The sequence below is a fragment of the Petromyzon marinus genome, chromosome 54 (genome assembly GCF_048934315.1).
Source record: "Petromyzon marinus isolate PM22_M1 ecotype Great Lakes invasive population chromosome 54, UKy_Petmar_22M1.pri1.0, whole genome shotgun sequence".
Lineage (NCBI taxonomy): Eukaryota > Metazoa > Chordata > Hyperoartia > Petromyzontiformes > Petromyzontidae > Petromyzon > Petromyzon marinus.
In genome coordinates, this window is record NC_133720.1 from 9,454,138 (window position 1) to 9,479,496 (window position 25,359).

At 54.0% G+C, this 25,359-nt stretch overlaps 1 protein-coding gene across 9 annotated transcripts in view; it reads right to left on the bottom strand.

Moving 5' to 3' along the window:
- LOC116954070 (sodium/hydrogen exchanger 3-like) overlaps positions 1-19,926 on the bottom strand; it is a 70,862-nt gene extending 50,936 nt beyond the window's left edge. For all 9 annotated transcript variants that reach the window (XR_012929621.1, XR_012929623.1, XR_012929627.1 and 6 more), the window contains exon 1: positions 18,859-19,926. Coding sequence is in view for 1 of the 9 variants with exons in the window: in XM_076052163.1 (XP_075908278.1) it covers positions 18,859-19,468 (610 nt within the window). In the remaining 8 variants the exon portion in view is untranslated. The remainder of the gene's footprint in view (positions 1-18,858) is intronic.
- Between the last annotated feature and the right edge of the window lie 5,433 nt (positions 19,927-25,359).

Below are 25,359 nucleotides of genomic sequence, written 5' to 3' on the forward strand. Positions count from 1 at the left end.
GGCATTCAGTGCTCTGTTAATTGGAGTATTATTGTAGCCATTCTGTCGTAATGCTTCTTTAACGTGTTTGATCTCTCTCACTAGACTTTCACCATCTGACACTGTTTTAGCCCGATGTATGAGCGTCTTGATAAGAGAGGATTTCTGAGCTGAATGATGATGCGAATCTGCATTCAGATAGGCATCAAAATGTCTAGGAACGGGAGTATGTTATTCACCTCCTTTTTCATGGTGAACTGGATGGCCGGGTTTTGTGCATTGAGATGATTTAGAAAATCATTAAGTGTATCTTTACCATGTGGCCAGACAACCAAAGTGTCATCCACATATCTAAACTAAAAAGATGGTTTTAATGTGCTCGAGGCAAGTGCTCTTATTTCAAAGTTTTCCATGTACAGATTTGCTATAGCAGGAGATAAAGGAGAACCCATTGCTGCTCCTTCCTTTTGTTTAAATAAATCCCCTCTCTATAAGAAGTAAGTGTTATTTAAACAATGGTCAGCATGTTTCGGAATATCTTTTGGTAAACCTGTATTATTTACTAGTGTATCAAGTAATTTAAGCGATTCGTTCACTGGAACCTTAGTGAATAGAGAAATCACATCAAAATTTACCAGAATATCATTAGGATTAAGTATAATATATTTAATCACATTCACAAGATGTTCTGAATTTCTTATGAATGAAGATGTCCTACCGATGTAGGGCTGGATTTGTTTAGTTATATATTTTGCTAATTTATATGTGGCAGAGTCAATTGTAATGACTATGGGTCGTAATGGGATGCCGATTTTATTAATCTTTGGTAGCCCATATAGTCTAGGTGGTTTTGAGGCCCTTGGCTTAATTTGGTATTGCTCATTCTTAGAGATTAATGAATTTGCAATTATTGCAGTCGTCTTACGTTCTAAAGTATTAGTTGGATCTCGTTTAATTTTAATGTAGGTACTTTCCTCTAGTAAATTTCTAATTTTATTATCATAATTGGCTCGTGACATCACTACAGTAGTGCGTCCTTTATCAGCTGCCAGGATTTGGATATCTTTATTTACACGCAGCTCTCTTAAGGCTTTTGCTTCGTTAGGACTAATATTTAGTTTTGGAACTTTGCTATTCTCAATTATTTTTGCAACCTCGTATCTAGTCATCTCTGCCTCGTTATGTGGAAGGAGTCTTACTGCTGATCATGCCTCAGCAATTATCTCATCCACTGGAATTGTGCGTGGGGTAACGGCAAAGTTAAGGCCTTTAGAAAAGACAGAGATCATGTCACTGGTTAAAACAGTGTTAGTCATGTTCATTACGGTTTTGTTTTTAAATTGTTCGTTTTTAGTAGGGATTTGTTTATAATTAAGTCTAGAAAATGTATTCATTTGGTTAGTTTTTGTTAGATTAAACACATTATCAGCCGATTGTTGTGTTATGGTATCGATTATATTCTGATAATGCATGGATACACTATTGCTTATATCTAAGTGTAACTGCTTTAGCGATTCCGAAATGTAAGATAATTCACTCCTATTGTGCTGCATTCTCGCCATTAATAATAAAGTTAAATGATGACGTCACCCTGCTGCTCTATTTAAGACCGGGAGCAAGCGAGGGCTTTACCATTCTGGCGAATTGCCCGATGATGCTGGATGTAATTACCAGCGAAACGTCGTACTCAAACTGTAAATGTTGTGGATTCACTCTTCAACACACCGGTGGGCTAAAGTAGTGAACTATTTGTCTTTTATCAACGTGACACTTTTTTGCTGATTGGCCGTGTCGGGTGGTGGAGGGTTACGACACATTTATAAATAACGCGATCTAACCCAAAAACAACCTTTATTATGAATAATATTGGTCGCGAAAGTCTCCCAAGTGTTAAACCGAAAACGCGAAGCAGAAGTCCGACGACAAGTTCGGAAAATATCATAAACATCAAATACATTGCCGAACCGATATTCCGCAGAATTACGGTCACAAAGAAAACACAATCCCCACAAACCCGTGTAGCCGTAACAGACTGTTGGGGCAAGTGCTGTTAGCGAGTAGCACCTGTGAAAGTCGGCACGGCACACGAGGGGGTGGGTGGCCAGCACCACGCCCGGCCGCCTTTGTCTCCCTTGTGGTGATGTTTATACACTGCACCGGGTACTCATTTGAGGCGGAGTTGACCTAGGAGAGCTCCAGGATCGGGTCAGATAATCGTCTTAGTGGTAAATAAATACTAACAGCACTTGCCCCAACAGTCTGTTCAGGCTATACGGGGGATCTGTGTCTTTGTGTGTCACAGACACGCCGTGGTGGGGTAAGGGATGAGCAAATGACGCCTGGAAGTGGCTGAACAATGCCTGTGTGGGTGGTGGTGGTGATGGTGGTGGTGGGGGAGTCAACAGCGGGTTGTCCTTTGCGTAACTAAGCCTTCGTCCGCCCGCCATAGGAATGTGGAACTTCCCCCTCCCACTGGCTCTGCAGGGCTTGTCAACGCGAGATAAAAGCAGCAGCGCGCCTACGTGCTCAAATGAGCGCGGGACATCGCTTTGACCCTCGCTGCGCGTCCGTGACTCACGGATGTTGGCAAACGCATTAATCATTGTATTCTTGGTTCTTTCGGTAAAGTCACCACGTAGAAGGGAAACAATAAAGTAATAAAAACATAAAACAATAAAATTCTCACGACGTTTCGACTGCACCACAAGCAATCACACTGATGATGATTGCAATCACCACACTGATGATGATTGCAATCAACACCACTGATGATGATTGCAATCACCACACTGATGATGATTGCAATCATCACCACACTGATGATGATTGCTTGTGTTGCAGTCGAAACGTCGTGAGAATTTTATTGTTTTATATTTTTATTGTTTTATTGTTTCCCTTCTACGTGGTGACTTTACCGAAAGAACCAAAACTATGAATCCCTGCAGTCACGAAAGCTTTAAATCAAAAGCAGTAATCATTATTAATTATTTACCACGACGACGACGACAACAATGGAGCCCGAGTGGCGGCGCTTGACATGGCGCTCGCGTTCACTTCACCCGCTCAGCTGGAGGCGCGCTCACACCCCAGCTCGCTTCACCAAAGATAAAGTTCCCCCGCCCCCCGTGTAGCCTTGCCAGGCTGTTGGGGCAAGTGCTGCTAGTGAGCCGGGCCTATGAAGGCCGCCACGGCACACGAGGGAGTGGTGTGTGGACAGCACCACGCTTACACACGGCACCAGGCGCTTATTTGAGGCCGAGTCGACCTAAGGGGGTGAGGCCCAGGACCGGTTCAGATAGTTCGACACCGGTGTTGGTGGCCGTGAGCTGGAAAAGAAACTCGGGCCACCGGGGTTCGTAGCCAAACTGCGCTAACCGCTGCGCCACCGCTCTCTTCACCATGAACATCCGCAAGGACACTTACACAGCAGAGGTATCCCACGAGCTACACAGGAATTTGTTCACAGAGATCACCACGCAGATCCCGAGGAACTCTGCTGCTGTGTAAAGTGGCACAATGCGGAGGTCCGGAGGAAACACCGTCCTCGTCCCATAGAGATACACAGAGACTCATAGAGAGACAGAGAGAGACCCATAGACACCACAGACCCATCGAGATACAGAGACTCGGAGAGAGATGTAGGACCCATAGACACCACAGATTTAGAGATAGATAAAGACCCACAGACACCACAGACTCATAGAAATACACGGAGACTCAGAGACACAGAGAGATACAATAAGATTCATAGAGACACACGGGCATACATGGAGATGCCTGTGCATGAAGGCAAGCCACGGGAGTGAGACTGGGGCCATGCAACCCAAGCTGTGGACCGTATAGTAAACCCAGAGAGACCCATAGAGATGCAATAATCATAGAGATGCATAGAGACCCACGAAGGGTGCGATTGTGACCATGCAACCCAAGCTGTGGACCGTATAGTAGACTCAGAGAGAGATAGAGACCCATAGACACCACAGGCTCATCGAGATGCATCGAGACCTCGTAGAGACAGAGAGATACATTAGCATTCATAGAGACACACAGGCAAACATGGAGACACATTCAAGACAAGCCACAGTCGTGCGCGTGTGGGCATGCGACCCAAACTATGGACCACAGCTTAGTGAGTCCACCAGACGATACAAGACTCCCCCACCCCTCCCCCCTCTCTATGTGTCTACTTGAAGGTGAAGTCACAGGGCCTGCAACTACTCGCACACGGCAACCGCTGGCGGATAAAGGAGCCTCTGATAGATAGACATCGGAGCAGAGACACAAAGGAGGGGAATGAACACGTGGTTTAAACAAAGGGGACACGTGGTTTAAGCAAAGGGGACACGTGGTTTAAACAAAAGAGACACGTGGTTAAAACAAAGGGGACACGTGGTTTAAGCAAAGGGGACACGTGGTTTAAGCAAAGGGGACACGTGGTTTAAACAAAGGGGACACGTGGTTTAAACAAAGGGGACACGTGGTTTAAACAAAGGGGACACGTGGTTTAAACAAAGGGAACACGTGGTTTAAACATAGGAAACACGTGGTTTAAACATAGGAAACACGTGGTTTAAACAAAGGAAACACGTGGTTTAAACAAAGGGAACACGTGGTTTAAACAAAGGGAACACGTCGTTTAAACAAAGGGAACACGTGGTTTAAACAAAGGGAACACGTGGTTTAAACAAAGGGAACACGTGGCTTAAACAAAGGGAACACGTGGTTTAAACAAAGGGAACACGTGGTTTAAACAAAGGGAACACGTGGTTTAAACATAGGAAGCACGTGGTTTAAACAAAGGAAACACGTGGTTTAAACAAAGGAAACACGTGGTTTAAACAAAGGGAACACGTGGTTTAAACAAAGGGGACACGTGGTTTAAACAAAGGGGACACGTGGCTTAAACAAAGGGAACACGTGGTTTAAACAAAGGGAACACGTGGTTTAAACAAAGGGAACACGTGGTTTAAACAAAGGGGACACGTGGTTTAAACAAAGGGAACACGTGGTTTAATCAAAGGGGACAAGTGGTTTAAACAAAAGGAACACGTGGCTTAAACAAAAGGAACACGTGGTTTAAACAAAGGGAACACGTGGTTTAAACAAAGGGAACACGTGGTTTAAACAAAAGGAACACGTGGTTTAAACAAAGGGAACACGTGGTTAAAACAAAGGGAACACGTGGTTTAAACAAAGGGAGCACGTGGTTTAAACAAAGGGAACACGTGGTTTAAACAAAGGGAACACGTGGTTTAAACAAAGGGAACACGTGGTTTAAACAAAGGGAACACGTGGCTTAAACAAAGGGAACACGTGGTTTAAACAAAGGGAACACGTGGTTTAAACAAAGGGAACACGTGGTTTAAACAAAGGGGGGGGGGGGGGTGAAGTGCGTGCCGGGCGCAGGTGGAGGGGGGCGGGGCAGGTGAGGGGGGGGGGTCGAGGGGGGGGCGTATTTCTGAACAAAATGTCTCGCCTGAGAACATTCATTCACTCGAGATCTCTCTCGAGGTCAAGGGTACAGACACGTGATCAATCCACTGCTGGATGAATGGCCGTGGCGATCTGCGAGAGCCGGAGCTTTGCCCCTTTGCTAATGATGGCAAGAGCAGTGGATTGAGCCTGGCTGCTGCTGCTGCTACTCAACAGAGTGATCATTTAGTTAACAAAGAATCTCTGCCGAACGCAGGTTTACACCTGGCGCTGTTGTCCATCACAGGGGATGTTTGGCCATACTTCACCACGCTGGTCAATGCGGTTTGCTGAGCGGGTTGGGAGTGGTGGAGGTGGACACAGGAGGATGGGATGTGGTAAACGCAGTCATTGCGATATTTATTTGGAATGCCAATTATTAACCCAGAAAGGCCTCTGCGAATCTGCAGGCCCCCTCTGTCAGGGTGGGTACTGCCAAATTGGGGAATGTCTGGGCCATCAATTTCTAACAAATGAGAGACCTCGTGACGTCCAGATAAACGTCACAACGGTACACGTCTAGCATTGGTGACGTCACAACGGTACACATATAGCATTGGTGACGTCACAACGGTACACGTCTAGCATTGGTGACGTCACAACGGTACACATATAGCATTGGTGACGTCACAACGGTACACGTCTTGCATTGGTGACGTCACAACGGTACACGTCTAGCATTGGTTACGTCACAACGGTACACGTCTAGCGTTGGTGACGTCACAACGGTACACGTCTAGCGTTGGTGACGCCACAACGGTACACGTCTAGCATTGGTGACGTCACAACGGCACACGTCTAGCATTGGTGACGTCACAACGGTACACGTCTAGCATTGGTGACGTCACAACGGCACAAGTCTAGCATTGGTGACGTCACAACGGTACACGTCTAGCATTGGTGACGTTATTCTGAACGCGGTTCTGGGCCTCCCCTGCGTCGACTCGGCCTCGAACAGGACGACCTGGCGTGGTGTAAAACATCGCCACTGGGGAGACAAAGGCGGCCGGGCACGGTACTACCGCACTGCTCTCCCCACCACCGACCCCGCAGCTACGGCTCGCTGACAGTCAGTCCGCATGTCAAGGGGGGGGTGGGGGGTGGCTGTGTATTTGTCACCACGGCTCGCGGGAGTGTGACACTGCCGAGGGCAGTGGCACGGCAGTGGCACGGTAGTGAGTGGCACGGCAGTGGCACGGCAGTGGCGCGGCAGTGGCACGGCAGTGAGTGGCACGGCAGTGGCACGGTAGTGGCACGGCAGTGGCACGGCAGTGAGCGGTAGTGAGTGGCACGGCAGTGGCACGGTAGTGGCACGGCAGTGGCACGGTAGTGAGTGGCACGGCAGTGGCACGGCAGTGAGTGGCACGGCAGTGGCACGGCAGTGCCGTGAGTGGCCCGGCAGTGAGCGTCACGGGCCATTAAAAAGGCGGTCTCACGCCCACCACCAAGTCGTGAAGGCCGTGGGAGGAGGAGGAGGAGGAGTCTGAGGCGCGTGCCCACGGGTGAAGTTTTACTGCGGCGCGGCTCCTGCCAAACCCGCGCCGCCCCGCCCCGCCTCGACTTTGCACGGCGTTGGGGGTCCGGGGTGGGGGGAATTTGGCAGCGAGTGACCCCCACCACTGCCCCCCCCCCACTGCCCCCCCCACCCTCCCCACAACCTTGACCGTCCAGTCAACCCTCCCCCCACGAACCGCAGGGTCGCCGACTGATCGGAGGTTTCTGGTTCGATTTTCAAAAGTGAATGTTTTTGATCGATCTCTCCGATGTGCTTGTCGGGTTGTGGTGGTTGTTGTTGGTGGTGGTGTTGTTCGGCACGATGTCCGACGTTTCGCTCCCTACGCGTGCTGGCTGGGTGGATAAAATTCAGTTGCTGGAGAAGATCGCGGCACAACGAGAAACCCGGGACGATGATGATGCTGATGATGATGTACAAAGACAAAGACCCCCCCCCCCCCTCTATAGCCTTCATATACTTTTAGGGGCAAGGGCTGCTAGCGAGTACGGCACGCGAGGGACTGGGTGGCCAGCACCACGCCCGACCGCCTTTGTCTTCCCAGTGGCGATGTTTACACACCGCACCAGGTACTCATTTGAGGCTGAGTCGACCTAGGGGAGGCCCAGGACCGTTTTAGATAATCGTCACTGGGTGTTGGTGCACGTGTGTGCGCGCACGTGTGTACACACGTGCGCGCACACACGCGTGTGAAGCGCACACACACGCGTGTGAAACGCACACACACGCGTGTGAAACGCACACACACGCGTGTGAAACGCACACACACGCGTGTGAAACACACACACACGCGTGAAACACACACACACACACGCGTGAAACACACACACACACACGCGTGAAACACACACACACACACGCGTGAAACACACACACACACACGCGTGAAACACACACACACACACACGCGTGAAACACACACACACACGCGTGAAACACACACACACACACACGCGTGAAACACACACACACACGCGTGAAACACACACACACACGCGTGTACCACACACACACACGCGTGTACACGTGTGTGTGTGTACACACGCGCGTACACGTGTGTGTGTGTGTACACACGCGCGTACACACGCGCGTACACGTGTGTGTGTGTACACACGCGCGTACACACGCGCGTACACACGCACACACACACACGCGTACACATGCACACACACACACGCGCACACACGCACACACACACACGCGCACACACGCACACACACGCGTACACACACACACACACGTGTACACACACGTGTACACACTGTGTGTGTGTGTGTACACGTGTGTGTACACACACACGTGTACACACTGTGTGTGTGTGTGTACACGTGTGTGTACACGTGTGTGTACACGTGTACACGTGTACACACACGTGTACACACTGTGTGTGTGTGTGTACACGTGTACACACACGTGTACACACACACACACGTGTACACGCACACACACGTGTACACGCACGTGTAGACGCAGCGTGTGCACGCGACTCGCGACACCCGCGCCGCGTTTGTCGCCGCCATCGCCCGCGTGTATTTAGGCAGCGACGCGACAGTGATTCTAGAGCAGCGAGGAAGCGTGGAGAGCGGGTCAGGGTGCGGTTCGTGCTGTGACTGAGTGAGCGGATGAATGAGTGAGTGAGCGGATGAATGAGTGAGTGTGGGGTGAGTTAATTGAGTGAGTGGCGATTACGTGAATGGATTTCGGAGTGAATGGATTGAGCGGGCGAGCGAATGAATGAGCGCGCCTGTGAGTGAATTAATGCACGGATGAGCGAGTCGGGCGAGCAGGCGACTGAGCGCGTTAGTGAACGAGTCCGTGAGTGGATGGGCGAGTGGATGGGCGAGTGGATGGGCGAGTGGATGGGCGAGTGGATGGGCGAGTGGATGGGCGAGTGGATGGGCGAGTGAGCGTTCGAATGACTGAGGCCAAGCGTGGCCATTTGACCCTGAACTTCAGTGTACCACTCACGCTAGGGGGGGGGGAGAAGCAGCAGCAGATTCTCAATATCGTGAAGAGGAAACTTCGTGACCTGCTGCTGCTGCTCAGTGTCAGAGCACGCCCACCCCCCCTCACCCCCCCACGCCCCGCCCCCCACCCCACGCCCCGCATCCCCCCACCCCACGCCCCGCATCCCCCCACCCCACGCCCCAACCCCACACCCCACGCCCCAACCCCACACCCCACGCCCCCACCCCACACCCCACCCCACGCCCCCGTGTCCCAGGGTCGAACTCTCGCGGATTCTGCCTGCGAGTCGTGACCGGTCACTCGGCACCGTCACCTGCACACGATTATACACCACGCTAGCACACACACAGCCTGTAGCACACACACACACAGCCTGTAGCACACACACAGCCTGTAGCACACACACACAGCCTGTAGCACACACACACACAGCCTGTAGCACACACACACACAGCCTGTAGCACACACACACACAGCCTGTAGCACACACACAGCCTGTAGCACACACACAGCCTGTAGCACACACACAGCCTGTAGCACACACACAGCCTGTAGCACACACACAGCCTGTAGCACACACACACACAGCCTGTCACACCACACACACAGCCTGTAGCACACACACACAGCCTGTAGCACACACACACACACAGCCTGTCACGCACACACAGCCTGTAGCACACACACACACAGCCTGTCACACCACACACACACAGCCCGTCACACCACACACAGCCCGTCACACCACACACAGCCTGTAGCACACACACACACACAGGGGTTCACACACACACAGCCTGTAGCGCACACACACACAGCCTGTAGCACACACACACACACAGCCTGTAGCACACACACACACAGCCTGTAGCACACACACACACAGCCTGTAGCACACACACAGCCTGTAGCACACACACACACACAGCCTGTAGCACACACACAGCCTGTAGCACACACACACACACAGCCTGTAGCACACACACACACAGCCTGTAGCACACACACACACAGCCTGTAGCGCACACACACACAGCCTGTAGCACACACACACACAGCCTGTAGCACACACACACAGCCTGTCACACCACACACAGCCCGTCACACCACACACAGCCTGTAGCACACACACACACAGCCTGTAGCACACACACACACAGCCTGTAGCGCACACAGCCTGTAGCGCACACACACACAGCCTGTAGCACACACACACACAGCCTGTCACACCACACAGCCTGTCACACCACACAGCCTGTAGCACACACAGCCTGTAGCACACACACACACAGCCTGTAGCACACACACACACAGCCTGTAGCACACACACACACAGCCCGTCACACCACACACAGCCTGTCACACCACACACAGCCTGTCACACACACACAGAAAATACACGGGCACTGCGAGTGTGCGGCTCTCTGTGCCTCGAGTCTACTGGAAGCGATGGAATTCGAGGTGGAGGCATTCGCGGAGCGTGCGTGAGACCCAGCCGAGTGCTTAGCCCCTAAGTGCTGTGCGCCCTAGGTGCTGCGCGGCGTCTAAGATCGGGGATTTTGGTTCTGAATAAACACGTCGGGTGAGAGGTACGGGGATTGAGTTATGCGCCGAGTGCATTAGGACACTGCCACCACCACCACAATGAATCTCCGTCCGGGTTGGTGGTGGTGGTGGTAACCCGGTGTTGGGAATACAGTTCCCAGCGGTGAGAGAGTTGTGTGTAAGGCAAGAGAGTGCAAGGGCGGAATGAGAGATCGGATTCAGCCAACACAGAGGGTGGGGGGGGGGTGTCCCGGATTCCATCAAAATGTAAATGCAATAACAGTTCACGAAGCCGCAATGCACCGTGGGATGAATACGAGACTATGTTGGACCTTGATGGGTGACGGCACGAAGCAATCGCTTAGAAAGAGCGACCGGACGCGTTGCCAAAGCCGCAGGTTGCCGACCCCCGAGCCAAGCTAACACACAAAATACAGATTATGTTGTTGTTTGTTTTTAAGTTATTCGAAACGTGATATTAGCGAGGTATTCGAGCAGCTACGGGTATCAAACGTTGCCGTGTTTACTTTAAACAGGAATTTGGAAGGGGAGCTACTTAGCGCAAATGGACTTTATTCGTAAAATAATCTTTAGAAATCGGACTGATTAAACAGTATGTTGCTGTGTCGGGTGGTGGTGGGCTTAACGACACATTTCTATTTACGCCATCGAACCCAAAAACATGTATTATTATGGAGTACCTTGATCCCATCTTCACCGTCAAGGTTTGTATTTCACATTTCCCACTGTGTGGGGGGGGGGGGTGAAATCGAGATGAGAATCGAGGCCCAGATGATGCCCGAGATGGGGGGGGGGAGCGTCAATAATGAACATCTCTCACGCCAGGGCCCTACCCGTCGAACCTCTCCCGGTTTCAACCTTCCACGACCATCAACCGAATCGGGACCGGGGGGAGGGGTGAGGCACCTGATGCCACAAGCGGCGCCATCGAGAATTCGTCGGCCCCGTGAGCTGCGCGGCCACGAATCCCAAACCGTGAGGCTCGCATCGTGGACGCGCCGCCACTGCCGTCACTGTCACTGTCGTCGTCTTAACCACAAGGAGGAATGGACGGAGATCCACTGTCACTGTCGTCTTAACCACATGGAGGAATGGACGGGGATCCACTGTTACTGTCGTCTTAACCACAAGGAGGAATGGACGGAGATCCACTGTCACTGTCGTCTTAACCACAAGGAGGAATGGACGGGGATCCACTGTCACTGCTGCCGTCTTAACCACAAGGATGAATGGACGGGGATCCACTGTCACTGCTGCGGTCTTAACCACAAGGAGGAATGGACGGAGATCCACTGTCACTGCTGCCGTCTTAACCACAAGGAGGAATGGACGTTCGGCCGCCTTTGTCTCCCTAGTTGCAATATTTTTACACACCGCACTAGGTACTCATTTGAGGCCGAGTCGACCTAGGGGAGGCCCAGGATCGGTACAGATAATCGTCGCTGGTGTTGGCCCTGAGCGGGAATCGAAATAAGGGCCGTCTGGTTCGTAGCGCAGCGTGCTAACCATTACACTACTGCACCCCAGTGTCACACACACACACAGAGGTTTACACACACACACACAGGGGTTCACACACACACAGGGGTTCACACACACACACACACAGAGGTTCGCACACACACACACACAGAGGTTCGCACACACACACAGAGGTTCGCACACACACACAGAGGTTCGCACACACACACAGAGGTTCGCACACACACACAGAGGTTCACACACACACACAGAGGTTCACACACACACACAGAGGTTCACACACACACACAGAGGTTCACACACACACACACGGGTTCACACACTCGCAGACACAATGCGTGTTGACACAGAGGCTGCGCGCAGCCATTCCACGGTGTAAAGAAAAGAGCGCCCACGTTTACTTTATAGAGGGAAAGCCATCAGTCATATAGCCCAATGCCGTGAGTCTATGGATCTCTGTGTGAGGCTACGGGCCCCTATGTCTGTGGGTCTCCGTGCGAGTCTGTGGGTCTCCGTGCGAGTCTGTGGGTCTCCGTGCGAGTCTGTGGGTCTCCGTGCGAGTCTGTGGGTCGAGGGGAGTCGACAGCACGGACAGACAGTGGGGGCAGCAGAGGAGAATGAGCGACCGCCCACTGAGTGAAGATTGCCTGGGGAGGTACTTCCAGAGAGAGACACTCGTCTGCTGCAGCGGAGAGAATTCGTGGAGAAGAGTGGAGTGAGACGAGAAGGGAGAGGTAGGAGAGTGGGGAGAGTAAGTCATGGAGGATCCCGTGCGCGATATTGAAAATTGATGCAGGATTGCACTGGGACTGGCGGAGTGATCTTAAGTCATCGGAATCGACTGGAGGAATCCGATGAGCTATGCAGCTTTTGTTCACCTAAGTCAAGTAGACCATTTGGCAGCGAAGTAGGGAGGAGGGGGGGGGTCACGTGATTCATAATTGCCGGGCGAGAATTCCTTCTGATATCCCCCTCCCATCACCCCCCCCCCCCCCACATATCACCCCCCGCGACCCCGCCCCCCCCGCGTGCCTCCACCGCATTGCCCCGCCCCTGAGGGGGTGGGGGAGAGGGGAGGGAGACATCAAACAGAGCGCGTGCCGAGTGCGCGACCATTGTCCCGCGGGGGGCATCGGCCGCGCGTGTTTGGTCAGAGAGGGGAGAGATAAGGGGGGGGTTACGAACATACCCCCCCCCCACCAACCCTACTTCCCCCTCCGCGCACGGCCCCCCACCCTGGCCCGGCCCCCCACGCTGCCCCACCCGCAGAGTTCCATTCACAAACGGCCGGTCACGTGGGTGTCCGCCTCGGTAATGACGCGTCACGTGGTTGTCCGCCTCGGTGATGACGCGTCACGTGGTTGTCCGCCTCGGTGATGACGCGTCACGTGGTTGTCCGTCTCGGTGATGACGCGTCACGTGGTTGTCCGCCTCGGTGATGACGCGTCACGTGGTTGTCCGCCTCGGTGATGACGGGTCACGTGGTTGTCCGCCTCGGTGATGACGCGTCACGTGGTTGTCCGTCTCGGTGATGACGCGTCACGTGGTTGTCCGTCTCGGTGATGACGCGTCACGTGGTTGTCCGTCTCGGTGATGACGCGTCACGTGGTTTGTTTGGGTTAGATCGCGTAAATATATAAATGTTGTGTCGTTAAAACCCGCCACCACCCGACACAGCCAACTAGTAAGGGTTGTCACGTCAACAGAACGTGGCCAAGTCGTCACTAGTACAGCACTAACCGGTGTGTTGGAGAGCCAAGCCACAACATTTACAATCTGAGTACGACGTTTCGCCAGTAATTACAACCAGCTTCATCAGGCGACAGCCAGATTGTGGCTTGGCTCTCCAACACACCGGTTAGTGCTGTACTAGTGACGAATTGGCCACGTTCTGTTGACGTGACAACCCTTACTAGTTGGCTGTGTCGGTGGTGGTGGGCCATGTCTCGCTACCCCCAGAGAGGGCATATCGCACCCCGGTTTAGATTATTTGGTGGCTACTGCTATAAACGTGCACGTGATCAGCCACTTCTCAGAGCTATCATTTGAGATAACCAGGTCTCTTCTGGAAAGAAAAAAAAGAGCTAAATCGCTCAGTGGGGCTTTATCTGGTAAAATAATACAAGTCAGACAATTCGGTGTCTCTTCACCCTACAAACACTATGCGCCAAAAGCGTCACAGCGAAACGTTAAAGACCCAGCGACGTCATTGGCACGAGTTGTGTGCCGGCATCACTGTAGCAATCTTTTGCAGTTATTCATTCCCTTCCAAATTTTGAGAAGAAAAAAACAATCACACCGAAAAATCCCTCAATTGGGATGACGCGACACTCGACAGCAGAATAGCAGCAGCAGCATCGCAAATCTGCTGCGGAAAAAACCTGACAGGACCCTCCTGAAAGAGTCTTGAAACTTGGCGAGGCCTACCTGGGCAACAACAATAATGACAACAACAATAACAACAAACACAGATCCAGTGGACAGTGTTCACGTGGGGTGCGCGCTGCGGTCGAATTGCTACCGCACAGACAAATGCAAAGCTCCCATCAGTTTGTCTGCACGGTCATTTAAAACGCAAATTATTGTTTGGCGATGCTGCTGCTGCTGCTGCGTTGGTGGACACGCAGAGTCAGTGACAACAAAGGCAACTCACATCCCGTGTCAACAACACTCTGTGTGTGGCCTTTAAACTGGGATAAAGTATATAACAGGAGATGACGTTTCGGGCAATGGCGCTTCTTCGCAGCACATAGGCCAGAGGGGTAGTGTCTATACCTCTATGCTATCTGTGCGCGCGCTTTGAAGAAGGGACATTCCCCCAAACGTCAGCTGCTATGCAAATAAGTTTCATTCTAAGAATTATCGGCGGACGTGTCGCGTTATCCGCCGTGCCGATTACCCAGCCGTCTCACATTCACCAGGACCCTGGGTGATCGAACCGAGACTTTGCGAGGTCGCCTGCGTGATGGTTCCTGTTCCTCACGACCCCCCCCCCACTCCGCTCCTTCGCTTTTACCCCAGCACCCTCGCGCGCGTCACCACCACCGACTGGAAAGTTACTGCGGGAGCTATGAATTAAAACATTTTTAAATCAGTTTCAAATTTCTTTTTTTAACGAACGCAGCAACCCAACCCCGTTTCTCGCCCGCCGCCGGCTATTTGTAGAGAGATGTAAATGCGATTACGTAATATGGGTGAACAATGGGGGGTGACGGATTATGGAATTACGTCACACTCCAGCAAGTCCACACCCACCGCGCTAACCACTGCGCCACCGCTCCTCACCCAAGTTGCAGGTCCCCCCCCCCCCACCACAGCGCAGCGCGGTGGGGGAGCGGTGGCGCTCGTGGCGAGCGCAATCGCCGCTCGCTACGAACCCGGGCGCGATCCGTTCTCGCTCACGGCGAACATCAGTGGCAAGTGAGAGCTGTGAAGCGGCCCTGGATAGCCGTCCCGCTGCGCGTCCCACACCGCCAATCTCCCCCGCTCACCAAGCCACTCTGCCCCGCGCGGTGAAGTATGGCCAACAGCTCACCACGGCATGCATGGGACGTCTTCATCCAGCAGTGATACAGACAATGACGTGGTGGTAACGATGGCGGTGGTTATGGTGGTACACCGATAGCAGTCATGCTGAAGTGACCACGAGTCATCTATCCACTGCTGGATGGTCTCCCCCAGTCTCTCTCCACTGCTGGATGAAGTTCTCCACCAAGCCATCGCCATCTCAATACATCTCGCGATTCCACGCTCCACGTCTCTCTCTCTATCCCCTGCACACACGCGCGCCGCTCCATCTCCCCGGCGCGCCTCCTCTCGGGCGCGCTCTCCGCTCCTCGTGCTGCCGCTCCGTCGCCCGGCCTCGACCCCCGGGGGCCTCCCTCCAGCGTCCCCTCGCCGGGCCGCGACGCCTCCTGCCTCGTGCCACGCTCGCGTTGACCAAGTTGGCACCACGAGGGGCGTCCCCACAAACACGCGGCGGCGGTGGCGCGCCCCTCCATCCCCTCTCTCTCAAGACAACCCCTCGCGCGTGCATCTCTCTCATCGTCAGCGTCTATCTACTGCTGGATGAAGGTCACGAGGACGATGTCTCGAGCGCCGCGTGTTCTCTGCTCCGTGGGCTCCTCGGTCTGCCTCGGTATTATCGTATTTCACTCGTCGCAATAATAAAAACAAAGAACCCGTTAGTAGTCGCGGTCCTGCAATTGCCCACTGGCGTCTCATCGACATAAACTCCCTGGCTCCGTCCCACCCAATTAGATTGTCTGTCTGTCTGGCAGAGGAGATGGTGGCGGATGAGATTCCAAGAACTTGCGCTGGTTTAATCTTTGATTTGAAGCTTCCGTGGCTGCGGGAATCCATACTCTTTGGTTCTTTCGGTAAAGTCGCGTAAATAGAAAATGAATAGATTACGACGTTTCGATTGCAACACAAGCGACCGTCTTGCAATGTTTTCGTTTCAAATGGCGCGCCGGGGAGATGGAGTGGACAGGCAGGCGACCTCTGGAATTAAGGTCCAGCGTGCGGACCATTGCCCCACAGCGCATCTCCCCCGGTACCACAGACAGTGCAGCCATGGTGAAATGGGACTGCCCTATCGATAACGTCTCTAGGACTTTACCCCGGGGACAGAACAGAAGACCCCGGAGCCCATGGAAAATAAAAATAACAATATAAACCCCCATTAGGACCCCGCACGGACCCCATACAGCTCCCAGGGCGACCACAAAAAAGGCATCAAAATACGAGACAGGGGACATTTTGTTTCAGGCTAAGTGTACCCAAAGGGAGTCCAGCCCAGGTACGCACGCAGCCGTCGTGTTCCCGCCGCTGCCCCCTCGGTGAGGACCTCGCTCAATGCGAGTGGCGTGTCTCCGGACGTCACGTGGTGCGGTCTTCACCTGGCCGCCTGGGGTTCTCGATTCTGCTCGGGGCAACCATTCTACAAAATAAAAACTATTTTTTTTAGTTTATTTTACCAGCTGAGGTCCCACTTGAGCCTATGGAGCTCTTTTTCAGAAGCGGCCTGGCCACAAATTAAACTCAAGCAATTTGAAGTTGATAGCAGCCAAATACTCTAAACGAATGTTAATTTTAAGCATGTGGAGGGAAACCCCGAAGGACCCGGAGACAAATTCACGCTACCACGGGGAGAGAGACACGTAAACTCTAAATATACAGCAGCAGCAGCAGGCGTCAGGGTTCGAACCCACGACTTCCTGTACACCAGGCGAGGGGATTCACATCTCGCCACCGTGGCGCCCCACGACTCTCTCTCTCCCCTCTCACAATCTCTCTTGCACCCTCCATCTCCCCTCTCTCTCTCACGAACGAACGACAGCACCGACAACCGGCGACATTCGCTTGCGCCAGGCGAGGTGCACCTTGAGGCCACGTCAAGTGTCGAAGGCTCGCTGCTGGCAGGAGATCACGGGACAGACCCAGCAGGTGCCATGGTGTGACCGACTGAGATTGGCTGGCAGATGCACCACCTGTGCCCCCTACTGTGCCAACCTGCTGTGCTTTAGCCACCCGGCGCTCCGCTCGTTGTTGTGAGCGTCGCTCCTCCGCCCTCCGTTGTTGTTGGAGGGCGACTGCCTCCAACTGCCCAGTAACAGCAGTAGCGTCTTTCACGAGCCTCCTCCACAGAGGCCGATCTTGACACCGCTGGTACCGGTCATCGGCAAGTCCACTCAGCTCCACGTCCTCCTGTACCACATTAATCAATCTCTACTCTAGCCCGTGCCGCGCCCGTTTAACCCCCTCTATCCGGCTAAACAGAAGCTGCTTTTGGGCAAGCGATGGCTGGGGCATGTATGCCACATGCGCCTGCCAACACATTTTCGCATGCCGGAGGAGTTCACTAATGATGGGACTATGTCCAGATCGTTGAATGATTTGCAAGCTCCTCACACAATCCAGCCTGGGTGAGACCCAGGATGGAGCGTGGGCAGGGTAGCCTGAAAATGCTTCAAACCGGCGAGGAAGTTCCTTCAGGAGGTGTCCAGATTTCGCAAGCATAGAGAAGAGAGGGCACGGCTGTGGCCGGGACGAACTGGATATTACACTCTTTCATACATAATAAGTTAACATTTATAATAATAATTTTCAGGGCGCTATGCATGAAAGGGCAGGAAAAGGTTAAACATCAACCAAGGAAAGATGGGAGACAAAGCCATTTTAAACAGTCATGTTCTTAGTCGACATTTGAAGATGTGCAGCGTCTCGGAAGCCCCCTGACCTCGAAGGGGCAACGAGTCACAGAGTTTAGTTGCCGCAATTGCAACGACAACGATCACCACCCCCAAGTGTGAAGCCTTAGAGACCGTGGGACAGCAAGCGATGCACAATCTGAGGATTTGAATGAGATATCCGTGGCTGAAGGAGGTCACGAATGCATGGGGAGGAGCAAGTTCATGCAAGACAAGAGAATCGTCAAATGAACACGGGGCCCGGACAGGGCGCCAGTGAAGGGGCAGGAGCACGCGCGGGTGGCGGCCGTCACGAACCTTCAAGTGTCGCGTGTACGAGTTGGTACGAGGTGGTACGAGTTGGTACGAGGTGGTACGAGTTGGTACGAGTTGGTACGAGTTGGTACGAGTTGGTACGAGTTGGTACGAGGTGTTTACTCTGGCGGCCGCACTTTTTGAACATCCATCGCCCTCTCGCCCCGACAAAATCACCACGACGCTCTCTCTCTCTTCTCCACACTCACTCACTCCATCTCTCCCCCCTCTCTCCATCTCCCACCCCCTCTCAATCCCCCCCCCTCTCAATCTCCACCCCCCCTCCATCTCTCCCCCCCCTCTCTCCATCTCTCACCCCCCCTCTCTCAATCCCCCCCCCCCCTGCGGACACACGCTCTGTGGACTACTCACGGATCTTGGCTACGCTGGCCACGAGGATCCACACGGCGATGATGTAGGGGTCCTTGACGTGCTCCCACTGGAACGACACCACCTGGTAGCCCGTGGGCCTCGCGTGTCCGCCACTGCCGTGGGCGCCGCACGAGGGGTCCTGGGTGGGGTGAGTGCCCGAGCCCCCCGCTCCGTTCGAGTCTTCATTCGTGGGGGGCTCGTGAGGCGCGGCCGTCGCCTGATGAGGGTCGGATGCTCCTCCGGCTCTCGGCGCCCGGTTCATCGCGGTGGTTGTTGTTGTTGTTGCTGCTGCGGTGGTGATGCTGGTGGTGGTGGTTGTGGTGGTGGTGGTGGCTGCGGCCACTGCGTGGATGGACCCCAGTTGCCCCCCTCGCGTCGAGAAGCCCCCCTCGATCGCGGCTGCCGGGCCACGCGCAGTGGCGGCATTGGCCTCGTTGCCCGAGATCATCAACATCATCAGCAGCAACGTCATCAGCTGCAGCGTCATCATCAGCTTCGGTATCGTGGGCGTCGTGCGCAGATGACGACGACGATGGTGAGGATGATGATGATGATGAGCAGCTGAGAGCCATTCCGCAGCACGCATGGCCGCGCGTGTTCTCGCGAACATGCGCTCGCTAACAGCACTTGCCCCCAACAGCCGACGTCGTCAGGCTAGACGGGGGAAGCTTTGCCTTTGTGTTGTCTATCCGTGCGTGCGTGCCTATACAGGTGTGCGTGTGTGTGCGTGCGTGTGTCTGTGTGTGTCGACGTGTGTGTGCGTGCGTGTGTGTGTCTCATAGAACTGCACTCGAGCTGAGCCACAGGTGTCACCATCCAACACCCAATTTAAAGCACTCCTCCTCCTCCTAATCACAGCAATCACTGCGGCGACAGTGACGACAACTCGCGTGGCCAGTGTCTCGTTCAAAACTATCCACGTCGCTTGATAATGTTGCTGATGCTGAGATGATGTTGCTAATGATGTTGCTGATGATAGTTCTTCTGATGTTGTTGTTGCTGATTGAGACGAGAAGACATCTGGTACCAGCGAGGCGCCCCTCGCTTTTATACTCAACACCTGCACAGAGACACCCGCACCTGCCCACCCACACAGCGCACTCACCCCGCCCTCTCCTCCACTCAATCCCCACCGGGACGCGCTGGGCCGGAGGGGGGGGGGGGTAAGAGGATAGACGCGGAGCCAATCGCACGATCTGTGATTGTGTTGGCAGCGATGCCGCGGCGCGAGTTAAGTCATTAACGGCTGTAAAATAATGGAGTAGCGGGCGGTGTGGGTAGACTCCCCCCACCCCTCCCCTCCAAACCCTACCCCTCCTACCTCACACCCCTCCCCTCCTACCCCACTCCTCCCCTCCTACCCCCACCCCTCACCTCCTACCCCCACCCCTCCCCTCCTACCCCTATTCACCCCCCCCCCCCCCTTCACGGGAGTGTGCGGGTTTGGCCCAAAGTCACCCCCCAACCATCGTTAGAGACGAAGGTCACTCAGGGTTTTGTTTTAGTGAGCGGAATCGTCGTCACCTCTTTGTGGGACTGATCAGTGAGCCGGGCCCAGACATTGCCAAGCAGTTCCGGTCGTGTTGTTAGCGGTGTCCTTGATCATTGGAGCTCATCAGTGAGATCTGCCCATACGTACGGAATGCCAAGCAGATCCAATAGTATGGATGTAAGTTTAACTTCTTTCGCACCGTACGTAGCCAACCGGGCCAATCGGAGGTTGTTTTTTTTATAGATTTGACGAGTTGTCCGGTGTGTTTTAGGGTTGTACCGAGCACGGTTTTCAAAATTTTGCTCCCTCTCCACCTGCTCCGAGCATCTTCAGAAATATATAAGATGAAAATCCAGTTCCTGATGTTCCTGATTAAGCTCCCAGCACGTGAAGCGAAACTTCGGACATCGTGCGCAATGAGACGCAGCGGGTGGAGCTCAGAGCAGACAGGCGGGGGAGAGCCACTCGCCACCACCGTGACGACCGGAGTCTTCCTCTGCGTCGGGACTCATCGGTTAGCCATGCCCAGATTTTGGGCTGCCCAGAAGATATCCCCAGAGGGTTGTGCGTGTCATCGTGATCACTGGGGCTCATCAGCGACGCATGCCCAGACGTTATCCCCGTCAGTGTGAGCATAACTTTGGGAGGAGAGGGTTGGTGGATCACGCATAGATTTGTAAAAAAATTAAACTCCCAAAGCCTCCGAGACTGCGAGGTGGTGGTCAAGAGATGGCAGTACAGAAAGTGTTGGGTTCGTGTACCCATCTGTGCGGAACTGTCTCCCCCCCTCGTACTGTCTCCCCCCCCGCTCGTACGCAACGTGCTGCCTGTTCTCCGTGTCCTCCCGCACAGAGCCAATCGCTCATCATTATGTAACGTAGCTCTCAGAGACACCGTCTTGTTCTCGGTATATTTATTACAAATAAAGTCCACTGACAACTTCACGAGTAACCGCGAGTGACTCTGTACACTTGGGTAACTTGGACGACTCTATTCTGGGACGACGCCAACTCCAGCCCTTCAAGACAACGAGGCGCTCACTCCAGGACGATGAAGACCACCCGCTCCTATTCCCCAACTCTCGCTCACCGCACCTGGCCCTGTCTCCCTCTGCTCTGATTACCATTCACGACCGTGGGGTGCCGTGCTTCTCCACACGCGACCCTGTCAACGCTTGTCCCATCAATCATCATCAGCGACCATTCAGGTCCCACGTTACCCGTTCGTGACGCTCTCTGTTCCCGGTACGTTCATTAATAACCATGGGTCCCGGGGAGCCGGACTGTCCCTACATCACCCAGTACTGTCCTTACAATTATATAGGGGGGGCGTGGGGGGGGGAGAGATTGGGCGGGGGGGCTGGGGAGAGAGATGGGGGGCGAGGGAGAGCTTGGGGGGGAGGGGGGGGGAGATTGGGGGGGCGAGGGGGAGAGAATGGGGGGGGCGGGGGGGGAGATTGGGGGGGCGAGGGGAAGATTGAGGGGGCGGGGGGGAGAGAATGGGGGGGGGGGGCGAGGGGGAGATTGAGGGGGCGGGGGGGAGAGAATGGGCGGGGGCGAGGGGGAGATTGGGGGGGCGAGGGGGAGATTGGGGGGGCGAGGGGGAGATTGAGGGGGCGGGGGGGAGAGAATGGGGGGGGGCGGGGGGGAGATTGGGGGGGCGAGGGGAAGAGAATGGGGGGGCGGGGGGGGAGATTGGGGGGGCGAGGGGGAGATTGAGGGGGAGGGGGGGAGAGAATGGGGGGGCGAGGGGGAGATTGAAGGGGCGGGGGGGAGAGAATGGGAGGGGCGGGGGAGGAGAGATGGGGGGGGGGCTGGAGGGTTTCAGTTTTGTTGCCAGAAAAAAGGGGAATACCGATGATTATATTCATACGGGAGACCTTTGATTTGTAACGATGGTGGTATTAGTTACAATTATGTGATTGTGATGATGGTGGCGATGGTGCTGATGATGGTGGTGGTGATGGTGGTGGTGATGATGGTGGTGGTGATGATGGTGATGATGGTGGTGGTGGTGGTGGTGATGATGGTGATGATAGTGGTGGTGATGGTGGTGGTGATGATGGTGATGATGGTGGTGGTGATGGTGGTGATGATGGTGGTGATGATGGTGGTGGTGGTGATGGTGGTGGTGGTGATGGTGGTGATGATGGTGGTGGTGGTGATGGTGGTGATGATGGTGGTGATGATGGTGGTGGTGGTGATGGTGGTGATGGTGGTGGTGATGGTGGTGATGATGGTGGTGGTGATGGTGATGATAGTGGTGGTGATGGTGGTGATGATGGTGATGGTGGTCATGATGGTGATGATGGTGGTGATGGTGGTGATGGTGATGATGGTGATGGTGGTGATGATGGTAGTGGTGATGATGGTGATGGTGGTCATGATGGTGATGATGGTGGTGATGGTGGTGATGGTGATGATGGTGGTGGTGATGGTGGTGATGATGGTGGTGGTGATGGTGATGATGGTGATGGTGGTGATGATGGTGATGGTGGTGATGAAGGTGATGATGGTGGTGATGATGGTGGTGATGATGGTGGTGATGATGGTGGTGATGATGGTAGTGGTGATGATGGTAGTGGTGATGATGGTAGTGGTGATGATGGTGATGGTGGCATTATTGATAGTAGCGGCGGTGGTGACGACGAGAGTAAGGGATACACGGACGCCCCTTGTGCAAACCGCGATGGCGAGAGACAAAGGCGGCTGTTTGAACCCCGCTCTGGTTGTGTTTGGGTCCCCCTGAGGTTTGTATTGCGCGCTCAAGGGGCGGGGCTGGGAGGGGGGGTGAGGCAGAAGGGGGGAGGGGTGGAGGATGGAGTGGAGGGGGGCCACGTGGGATGGGTTATCTATTCCCTACACGCGTTCGGGGTGTGACCAAGTTCGCTCTGAACGCATCGCATCTCGGAAGCTAAGCAGGGATTTGAGCCTGGTAGTCACTTGTACGGGTGGCCACCGCCACCACTACTACTGCCGGGGCTTGCCGGGTGTTGTAGGCGCGAGGCTGCGAGGTGCGGCCAGCGATGCCCCCCGCCCCTCCTCGTGTACAGCAGCAGCGCGGTGTTTTCTCTCAGGGTCACGCCATGCAACGCCCCCAACGCGAGCCGATTCCATCGTTCCATCTCCACGATGCACGTCCAACTGATCCCCGTGTCCCTCTCCCAGACAGAACCCTCCCCTCCGCACGCCTGCTGTGATCTAGCGCTGTGGAGCCAGCGGCGAGGGTTGATGGATCACGCACTGATGGGCTGTGAAACTGCCTTGCCCGTGGGCGTCGAGGAGGAGCCGTGCCAGGAGAAGGCGGCACAGCGAGGGGACTAATCGCCATCTGTTGCCATCTGTACGGGGGTGGAGCGTTGCCACCTCTCGCAAGGTACGGATTTTACTAAACTTATTTACATTTTACCAGGTAAGGCCGACTGAGCTATTTGGCTCTTTTTCAAAAGTGACTGGGCCACAAATGAAAGCTGAACGAGGTGGCTTATTGTCACGTGGAAGTTTAGAGCAGTAGCCAAATACTCTAAACGTGACGTTCATTCTAAATGTGGGGATGGGGCGGGGGAGGACCTGGAGAAAAATCCACGCGACCATGGGACGAGAGACACCGCAAACTCCAAATACACAGCAGCAGCAGCAGGCGCCAGGGTCGGGATCAAACCCACGACCTCGTGTACACCAGGCGAGGTAGTCAACATCTCGTAGCCACCGTGACGTCCACGGTGATCCGGTGTCCTGCTCCCACTTGTATATATAAAGAACTCGTCGTTAAAGGTCTGAAAACATCTTAGAATAAAAAATATAAACACGGAATGTAGCGGCAGGACCCTCCTGCAAACAAGATCTAGGGCTCTCCTGTATGAGCCAATCATAATCCTTGATTCGTTTGTGTGGCCCTGCGTTGGCAGTGGTGCGCAAACAACAAACATCACAGTCGTCAATAACAACAACACCGCCGTGTGTGTGGCCTTAAACAAGGAAAACAGATATGATAGGCGACGTTTCGGGCAATGGTCCTCCTAAAAAATGTTTGTAACCCCCCACCAAGCCCCACGTTGACAACCGGGAGGCTCCATCTCCGCGGCTTATCGAGGTGACAACATTTGAATGTAAAACAATAGACGAGCTGGCGATGTGCATACAGTGAAAGCATTAAGCAAATGAAAGGGGCATTGTCCCGAGTCAAACTCTGCCTCCTCCTGGCTCAGCCGCCTAATTCCCCACCCGCCAAAGCTCCCTTGTCATGAATTCATCATCGCCATGACTTCAGTGCATGACGAACCCCCCCTCCTCCTCCTCCCTCGCCTCCTCCTCCCTCTTGGATGTGGCAATATTCTTGAGCAATTCACATTCATCAACACTGAGATCGCAGCCGTAACTGGTCTGATTGTACCCACGCCAGCGGCCACACTGGGGGGGGGGGGGGGGGCAGCGTTATTTCAGTATAACTGGTTCAACACGAGCGACACTCTGGACCGGTTTCGACATTGCGGTGTCTCAGCAGGCAGGCTGCTTTGCTCGAATCAATGCTGCACGTGACCTGCAGCCACGCGTAGGGGAACTCCTCACGAGAGAAAAACAGAACTAATCAAAAAGTCGAAGCAAAGTCGTGCTCGTCAAATAAGCACTGAGGCATCCCCTGTTCATTACAGCCCTGCAGGGCCGGTGGTGGAAATTACACATTTCCATGGCGTGGGCAAGTCTATTCATAGGACAATGACACACACGCCACCGCTCCCCACGTGAATAGCCAGAAACACGTGGGGTCGGCCTCATCCGTCCACGGGAGTTGCTCCTCCGCAGCCGCAAGCGTCCCGTCACGTGTTGGTGGCGACCACGTGGAGCGGGAGACTTCACGTCACAAGATGTTACCAGCTGACGACGACACGTCACCTCTACAATATCTCTGTCCCTTTTGCATTGAATGAAATATAAAAATACAGTTTTAGTTTTAGCACATTCCATCGGCCACACCCAAGCGCGCGCTAGGCTTTCCCTTCTGGGAGTTGC